This window comes from Parus major, chromosome 13 (assembly GCF_001522545.3).
Source record: "Parus major isolate Abel chromosome 13, Parus_major1.1, whole genome shotgun sequence".
NCBI lineage: Eukaryota > Metazoa > Chordata > Aves > Passeriformes > Paridae > Parus > Parus major.
The window spans coordinates 15,025,880-15,035,354 of NC_031782.1; the positions used below are offsets into that span (position 1 = coordinate 15,025,880).

Genomic DNA, 9,475 nt, shown 5'->3' on the forward strand with positions numbered 1-9,475 from the left:
GGCAGCACAAGCCCACCATGCCCCTGCCCTGCCAGCCCTGCCCCGGGCAGCCGCGAGCTGCCACGACCCACGGACGCTGTGAGGGATGAGGTGCCCGGGCAAGGCAATGGATCTAAAAGTGCAAATTGCACTGAAAGCTTGCCTCGAGCCTGTGGCCCTCCAAACTGCACTCCTGCCGTGGCTCTGCGTTGTTTTAGTGTGCTGCAAAAAGCCCAAATCGGAGCGTGTGCTTTCAGATTCATATTCAGCACAAGTAAGATTGCAGTTCATCTTGCAGAGACAGTGCTAAGCACAGGAGTTTACCCAATGAATCAACAGTGTATCCTGAATTTCAGCAATTTTCCTGGTACAGACCTCACCTAAAGACAGCTTTTCTTACATAAACATCAAAGTTCTCCATACTTACCACCATACACAAAAGTGAGCTCTGCTGCTCCCAATCACCATACACACAAGATTATTTGCAGCTTGGAGATGTCCAGATTTATTTACTATATTTTCCATAGGAACTGCTTTTTGCTGCACAGAAATACTGGATTTCTTTTGCAGTGCTGTTCAAAATTTAGGTGGTGGGAGGGGGAATTAGCACTAATTGTTAGGGAACATGTAAACACGTGTTCTAAAGCAGGTTCTTCTCTTCAAACCAATGCTGATGTTTGGGGGAGCTTTTGTAGGGAGAAGTCAGGGTTCTTTAAGATTTTGTATAATTTAAAGGCCACAAAACCTGGCTGCTCTCTGCTTTATATCTCACATTTGTGTGACAGGAATGGCAAACTCTACAGAGCATTTCACAGTCATTTTGTACACGTGGCAGTGACATGGACATAACGTGGTGGGCAGCAGAGAGCTGGACAGAATATATTCATTCTAAACCACTTGGTTATCATACCCAGCCCTGACCAAATCCTAAATCTTCCTACCATTGCACACACCCGTTTTCCCTGACACTGACAAATGCATGTAGAGATACCTCAAATTTCATCCATGAATCTTAAGCTGTTGGTCCATCTGCACACACACATTTCTCCCCATTCCAGGATCTTCTGCAACATCTACAGCTACAAATGGATGCAATTCAAAACCTTTCATGATTTTTTGCAAACTCAGAAACGCCTGTAAGAGCAGAGGCGGTGGGTAGGACCTGAGGAGCTTGAGCCTTCCCACGGTCCCTCTCATGTCAGAACTATTTCTTTTGGCCTCAGGGAGCAGATACAGCCAGCTGGCTGGGAAACCTGTGCCAGTGTCTCATTACCATCACAGGGAAGAATTCCTTGCTAATATCCAATCTAAACCTGCTCTCTGTCAGTTTGAAGCCATTCCCCCTTGTTCTGTCACTCCAAGCCCTCTGAATATCTGTATTTCTTGTCCTCTCCAGCTTCAACTGGACAAACTCCATTGGAAGCAATTTATCCAGAGGCTACCATGCAAATAAACTAGAGTGAGACAGCCCTGAGGTGGCAGATGTAGGCTGAGGAAATGGGCACAGCATTTCTCTCATAACCTTCATCATCATCATCATCATCATCATCATCATCCTTCTGTCTGCCCTCCACACATCCTCCCTGGTCAGGGCAAGGGGCTACAGCTGAGCACCCTGAACTGCTGTGGCACTCCCCAGGCTACCTGAACTGGGGACACCGAGGTCACAAACTCAGGTTTTTGTAGAAAATCTCATTCCAAATGTTCCTCCTGAATCTTTCTGAAAATGCATTTTCTCAGCATCAGGCAAAAAGACAAAATCCTGCATTTACTTTGTCTGCAGTGACTTTGTGACTATGATGTATTGTAGTTATTTTAAAAGATGAACAGACAAAAACATTTAAAGTAAAGTATTCCTGTAGGAGTAACACCTCAAGCAAGATGACTCTCCATGAACTGTAGATTTATAGGGTGATTAAAAAGGATAAAAGCCTTAGCAAAGAGCTGTGAAAACTGTGGCTGTGCTCACTTGGTCTTCAGATTGCCCAAGAACGTCAATAAAATGTTTAGTTACTGCACATTATTCCCTTGAAATACGCTTTCTGGGACACAGAGCATGCTCCAAGGCAAGAAACAAAGTGGAGAACTGACATCTGAAGACCAGCAAGATAATAAATTGATGATAATTTCGTTGCTAATCAATTGTATTGACAAGAATAGCACTTGCAGGATTCTGATTCAGGTTCTTCCAGGGCTTACAGGGAGCAGTGCAAGACAAGGGGTCACGATGGGGACAGAGGACACTGTGCCTGTGTTAAGAGCTGGGTGACACGTGGGAAGTGTTCTTTCCAAGAACAGAAAGTCTGTAAATGTTCCACAAACTCCACAGCCATTCACCTTCTCCAGTACTGCAGCAATAAAATTAATTTGGTTGGTGTCAAGAGTCCAAACACACAACAACAGAGTATTCAAAATCTGCTGTGGATGAGGGTGCAATGAACTTCAGGAGATCCCAAGAGTAACCTGTGCTGTGTCCTGGGAGAGGGATAACCCTGTAATTACCCAGCCACACCAAAGCACATCCATCATCCTGCAATTCAGTGGTCAGCAGTTGCCATCTCACTGAATGGAAGCTGCAGAATGCCTGAGGAATTTAAAATGCTGCTAAATATTGGTTGGGGGGGGTCAGATGAGTGAGAGGTGGAGGAGGAAGCAGAAATTTAGGTAAAAAAAACCAATCTTTTGCTTATAATTTTTGTATTGCAGTCACAGCAGGTAGGAAGCCACTGCTGAATAAGTGAGGTGAACAGAGAAGCTAAAATTCAGATGTAGAGCTCCCCAGAAGAGTTTGAAGTGGTACATTTATCCCTCTGCTCATGAGGACACTTCAGCTCAGCACGAAGAGCCAGGTTCCAGAGGCCATCCATCAGAAGGGTCACTTCTACCTGTCAGGGTGGTGACCAACACACCCCTGGGCACAGCCTGGTGAGTGCTGGGGGGAAAGGGACCATCCTCCAGAAAATAAAGAGCCCACACTGCTTCAGGATGGCCTGGCCAGCAGCACTGCAGCCAGTTCCTGTGCTCCAGTGGGAACAGGCTGAAGGCAAAGCTGCTCTCCCAAGGAATACCTGAAAATCCTGCTCTGTGTTTCCAAGCAGACCAGTAGGAAGGCTCCAACTGCAAATTAAACTTCAATTTGTAAAGAAACCAAGAATTAAATACGGGGCACAAAAGGAGAATATGCTAGATGACATTGCATATGAATGTCAGCTCTGTTCTAGGGTGTTTACAGGCAGGCTACAGCCTGCAATTTTAATTGGATCACAAAGTAGAAAATGAAAATGTTTCACTAACCAAGATGAATGATATGACATTTGTCCTCCAGATTGGCGATGATTATTTGTGGAGATGAATAAACAGCAAAGTTAAGATGAAGTTTCAGTTTCCACAGGCAAGAAGGAAGCATAAATATAAAACTCTATCCCAATTTTCTAAATTGTTCCATAAATCACAAGTGGAAAGAATCCAAATGTGCAGACTTAGGAAACGTAAATGATCCTGTTGACCACGTTTAACTTTCAGGATCTCAGCTGCACCAGGACTGAAATAGGTGCCAGCATGTTTTACAAAACCTTTACAACCAGCCAGCCCAAAGCCTGGCAAGTTATTAGCAAACTTCCAGGAAGATTTCACAAAGACCTGAAAAGTTGCTTGTAGAAGAGAGAAGACAGAGGTGGATCTTGGTCTGGTGTAGAATGGGCAGCTATGAAATACAGGTGCCAGCAGAGCTTTGCAAAAAGAGTTTCTTAGAAGGAAAGATGATTTTGGACATGGTTCTGTGTTCTGGGGAGAGCTGCAAGCCGTAGCTGTGCCCGTGGAGCTGGACCAGGAGGCAGCTCTGCACTGGGTGAGCCTCCAGCACCCAGCAGAAGCTCTCAGAAAAAAATCCTGACCCTTTTGGATATTGCTGCACTCTTCAGCCAGCAGAGAGGAAAATCTGCCTGCAGAGGGTAAATGGTGCCATTGCTGTGGATTCGTTCTGGCTGTGGAGCAAGAGTTGGATGTGTTTTATTCTCAGTGCTGCAGGGACAGAGACACCTGTGGCTCTGCAGGTACCTGTGCCACAGCAGCACCTGACAGCTACTGAAACATGACTTTGTCTGTGGAGACATAGGGTCATGAGGACCTTGATGTGAAAAACCTTTTAATAAGGGGATTTAATGACTCATCAGCCATGGAATTAACTCCCTCTGTAGTCATCTGCCAAGGCATTCCTCAGTTTCATACAGCAATTGCAGACAATTGCTGTCCCCTCTGCTCACTGCCATTAATTCTCTGTGGTTTGAATTTCAACTGATTTAAATGTTGCTTTAATGTCCCTCTCTAAGGTTTTCTTCTCACAGGTTAGTTAAAGCCTAAACAAAATGATCTCCTAACCATGATCCATCAGCCTTATGTGTGAACAAAGCTGGGACAGACTGGGGGTTCTCTGAGCTACCCCACTAATACAATTCCTAGTGAGTTTCTCTGCACCAGTCTGGTAGAAAATGGCAACAGTGTGAGTGACATGGGAAAAAAAAAAAAAAATCTTTAACATTTTCTCTTCATTTTCAAGCAGTGATGTCTCTATCCAGAGGGGCTGGCAGTAGGCACCTGCTCATATGGTTGGAACAGCAACATAAAGAAACACCACATGTGAGAAAACCTATCTAAATACATCTAATTTTCATCTTAATGACTGCAGTGGTCTAGCAGGTGTTTTGGGCAATCAGAGAAAAATAAACCTCCAGAGCTACCTGTCAAAAAGACAAAGCTAGCCTGAACTCCTGGAGAACATGGGGAGTTTTACCTGAGCAAAATGTGAATAAGGGTTTAAACCAGAGAGATAGGAAGCTTCTCCCAAAAGGAGGACACACAACATCTGGCACAATGTTGGGATGCTGCACCATCTCCATCTGTGGCCCAAATTCAGCAAAAAAAACACCTTCAATTTAGCTCACTCTGCAGAGACTCTCAGCCCTGGGATATACCTACTAAAAGTCATTGTCATATTTAATATTCATATTAAAGAATCAGAAGGATCCAAACTAGGCCTGAAAACCTGAAATACCCCAAATACATTTAAAACAACACCAATATAGGTGTCCTTATTTAAGTATCTGTCAAATGCTGGCAGTGTTCTCAAAACATGAATCAGGACAGAGCTATTTTATTTCCAGTGGAAATGCCTGAACCTCATTTAATCTGTATCAGCTTCTGACCTGTCAGAACCCATATGGGGATGAAGCACTGAGTGAATTATGGAACATCAGCAACTTCTACTGTGCCCTAATTATTGATCAAAGTAGAAGGTAAGCATTTGCAGGGTCCACACTTGAGTGAAATGTTTTTCCCACTCAGAAAAACAGCAAGTTCAGTGCAAGTTTTTCTTCAGTGCTGCTGCTATCTATATTACCCAACTGTGACCTGAAAGTGAAAACAGCTATAAACACGCATGAATCATCTTCTTATATGAATTTTATCCAAGTTCAGACAGGTAGCCTGGATTGTTAAGCTGGTTTTACCTTACTGTGCTGTGGTTAAAGCAGACTTGAGGTAAGGAAATGTACATGTGTCAGTTTTAAAGCTGGCATTGTTTCTCTAACACGTGAATAAAATTAAAACAAATCGCAGTCCCATAAAAAACTGGATTCTGCAAGCTGGGGAAGAAAACCACATGCTGTTTACTCCTGCCATTAATGCTTTCAAAAGGCATTTTCCTGACATAAAACTCATTTTCACCCCTGTTTTGGTTTTGCAACGTGGCAGCAATAATGTTTAAGCCTGTTGGACACCACCTCGTGAAACATGCTAGAAATCAGCTCCATGGGGTGAGCATCCCACTGCTGGCTGCAGCCAGGGCCCTGACACCCAGGAGGGAAGGAAACCCTTTAGCATCAGGTGAAAGATCACAACAGAACATTTTGGGTTGTCATTTTAAAAAGAACTTGCTTGGGTATTGGAGTCTGGGAGGATAAATCAATGGAGGTTTCAACTTCGGAAGCCAATTTGGAACAAAAGGAAATGCAGAAACACTGAGCTGTCCCAAGGGCCCCACAAAACCCATTTGCATCTTGTCTGTATGCTCCATGCAAGGGAGCCTAATTCCAGCACTTGCCAGCTATTAGCACGTGCTAATGAGACTCCTGCAATTGCCAGTCCAGGATGAGGACGGCAGGATTCCTCACAGAGCAGTGGGAGAGGGGTTCTGGCAATCAAGGAGCCATCCTGAAGAGGCGTTTCTCCTCTGGTACCACTAATTAAAGCCTCTTCCTTGGCTCTTTTTAAAAAGCCTCTTCTCAAACCCACCATTTGTGGCGGGTCCAAGCAGCCAGGCTGGAGGCAGGATGGGTTTTGGGGACAGTCACAGGAGGGTCACAGGTTTCCTGCATCTCCTTTCAGCTCAGTCCTTACCCAGACCAGGGTCCCACTGATGCTCAGACACTGAATAGGGACCCAGAAAAGTTACCCACCTTGCCCACAATGAGCTAGATGTGTCTGTAAGTGAGACCTGTAGGAACTGGAAATTGGGAAGCACCAAGTGCAAAGGCTTTAGGGTATGTACACCCACCGAATGCATTAAATGATCTGTCACTGCAGTTGGGATCTATCCCATTTGCAAGGCTGTCCTAGGAGGGACAGGGACACCTCTGTGCCCAGGAGGGACATAGACTGATGCCCATTTGGCAGGTTTATCCTGGATCCTGCCTGGCAGTGAGGCTGGGAAGCCCTGAGGCAGTGACAGCCACCAGTGTGACCTCTGTGCCACAGACTGTAAAGTGATTTCATTACAGTCACACCCTCGATGTGACTTCCTCCTTTGGTTCAAGGAGATTCATACCCCCCTCACAGGAGGAGTGGGAAGATGCCCAAATCCTGTCCTGCACAGCACGGGGAAAATACCCAAATTCTGCCCTGCACAGCACAGGGAAATGTCCAAATCCTGCCCTGCACATAACAGGGATAATACCCAAAGCCTGTCCTGCACAGCACAGGGAAATGTCCAAATCCTGCCCTGCACATAACAGGGATAATACCCAAANTTCCTCCTTTGGTTCAAGGAGATTCATACCCCCCTCACAGGAGGAGTGGGAAGATGCCCAAATCCTGTCCTGCACAGCACGGGGAAAATACCCAATCCTGTCCTGCACATAACAGGGTAAATACCCAAATCCTGTCCTGGACATAACAGGGATAATACCCAAATCCTGTCCTGGACATAACAGGGATAATACCCAAATCCTGTCCTGGACATAACAGGGATAATACCCAAATCCTGTCCTGGACAGCACAGGGGAAATACCCAATCCTGTCCTGCACATAACAGGGTAAATACCCAAATCCTGTCCTGCACAGCACAGGGAAATGTCCAAATCCTGCCCTGCACATAACAGGGAAATGCTCAAATCTTGCCCCGCACAGCACAGGGAAATGCTCAAATCCTGTCCTGCACAGCACAGTCCATTTTGGGACAGCAATGCTGGCAGGCCCAGCTCCACACACAGCACAGGCTCATCTCACACAGCACACCCACCACATAAACTCGGGCCTTGTTTGCATTTTGCCTGGAAAGAGCAAGCAGCATTCAGTTCAATCAGAAATAAAAGCAGAGCCCATTCTAACAAATGGGGAGATAACGAGCCCCGGTTCTCCTCTTGGACGCGACCACAGCTCCTCTTAGGATGGAGCAGAGCTGGGAGCGAACAGGAAAGGAAGAGGGCTCTTGGAGAACAGAAGAACCTGCTTTAAGGACATGACACAGAGCTACAACAACAAGGAGAGAGAGAAGTAGAAAGAGACATACTGGAGAAGCTGACCATTGCGAAATGCTGACACCGGTCTCCTGTGAATTCGATCGGACACCTACCGGAAGAGAGAAAACCAGAAAGAGAGAAACAAGATAGCAAAATGACACCCAAACAGGCTGAACTGAGGCCCCTTCTGATCCCTTCCAGGGCTCCTATCTCCTGCTTTCAGCCTTCACCCTTACCTGCAGCCCTAAGCCCTACCCAAAGCTGACCAAGAGCCGTCCCTGACTAGACCACTCTACATCCACCGCTGTGCCCGGGAGGTTTTAAGTAGTGTGGTGCATTTTTTGTCTTCAAACATACTTTGCTTAGGATCTGGCATGTACAATCGCAAAGGCAGTTTCTCCAAACATCTCTGTCCGAAGAATCCATTTGGACATCTGGAGGGGAAAAGGGGAGAAATCACAGAACATGTCTGGCACAGTTCTTGAGGCTAAGGTCAGAAATAAAAAGTGCATTGCGATGAATGGAAAAAATAAAGGTTTTACATGCGTATTTACTCTTTGCTTTAACCAGGCACCTGCAACATCAGCGTTCCAGCTCTGGTTTAGGCCTGGGTCTTCAAGCAGGCAGCCAAACCCCTCCTGCTCTGTCCTGCTCTGCCTGCCTCCTTCCTTCTCACCTGCTAGAAGCTGGCAGGAAGACTGAGATGGGCTGGATGCTACTTTCAGAGACTGCGTGGAGCTGCTCTGTAGACTGGCAAGAGGCACCAAAAGCAGTGAGCAGCTGCTCAGGCGACAGCGAGCACTGGGTGTGGAAAGCACACCCATTATGAGCCCAGAAGTACCCACGGGGTGGTTAGAGAGAAAGCACAGCAGAGTCTCTGTGTTAACAGAGAGGAAGGGACAGAGAAGAGAAGAAAGCTGAGCTGAAGGGCTCTCAGATGCTGTCCAAATGCAAGGCTCTCTCAGGCTGTCCTGGCCTAGGTCACAGGATGGACTGAGATGTGTCAGCTCATGGGCACCAGCTGCACATTCACGTGATGCTCGGGTGCCAGGGAAGGTGCCCTGCAGTCAAGGGCCACCTGGCATTGGGCACCAGCCCATGAGTGGTTCCCCAGAGCACTCCCCAGATGGTTTGGGGAGCACAGGGACATGGGCAGGGGTGCAGCAGGAGCTGCAGGACCACCCAGGGTGAGCAGCACCTGCACCCTCTGCTCTGCCACCCATTGCAGCTGCAGGTGAGCCTGGGAAGCGATGGGAGCCCAGCCTGGCTTGGTCAAACACTTGTCTCCCTCCCTCACTTCACATCTTTTCTTCTGGATACTCCTTGGATAGACATGCACAGTATCCCTAGTTTTCTTGAAGCCCCAGCTCTCACCTCACTGTCCCACAATTCCCTACCTTCTCAACAGACCTCTCTTTCCTCTGAGCTTAAGAGGGCTTTCTTTTATAGCATTTTAACATCTGTTTTTTCAACTTCTTGTGAGAGAAGCTGCAGTCTCTACACCTGGTACATGTCAGGCCTTCCTTGCTCTCAGATGCCACCCACAAGATCTCTCTGTCCCACAGTGATCTGCAAGTGGAAGACAAGGAAGGGACTGAACGACACCTCAGTAAAACATTGATGAGTCAGAGGCCAGGTCTGATGTCAGTGGCTCAGCTCCTGGCCAGGCCACTGCAAAGGACAGCAAGAGGTTGGAGCAGCATCAGGTGACTTCTCCAGCCTGTGCATCTGGTGGGGTGGGGCAGGTCCAGGTCCAGGTCCAG

The 9,475-nt window shown here is 46.9% G+C and overlaps 1 protein-coding gene across 3 annotated transcripts in view; it reads right to left on the bottom strand.

Annotated features, from left to right (window-relative positions):
- Positions 1 to 9,475, bottom strand: part of NRG2 (neuregulin 2) — a 154,735-nt gene that overhangs the window by 14,402 nt on the left and 130,858 nt on the right. For all 3 annotated transcript variants that reach the window (XM_015642021.2, XM_015642018.1, XM_015642020.3), the window contains one exon: positions 7,763 to 7,821. In XM_015642021.2, coding sequence (XP_015497507.1) covers positions 7,763 to 7,821 — 59 coding nt within the window. The remainder of the gene's footprint in view (positions 1 to 7,762; positions 7,822 to 9,475) is intronic.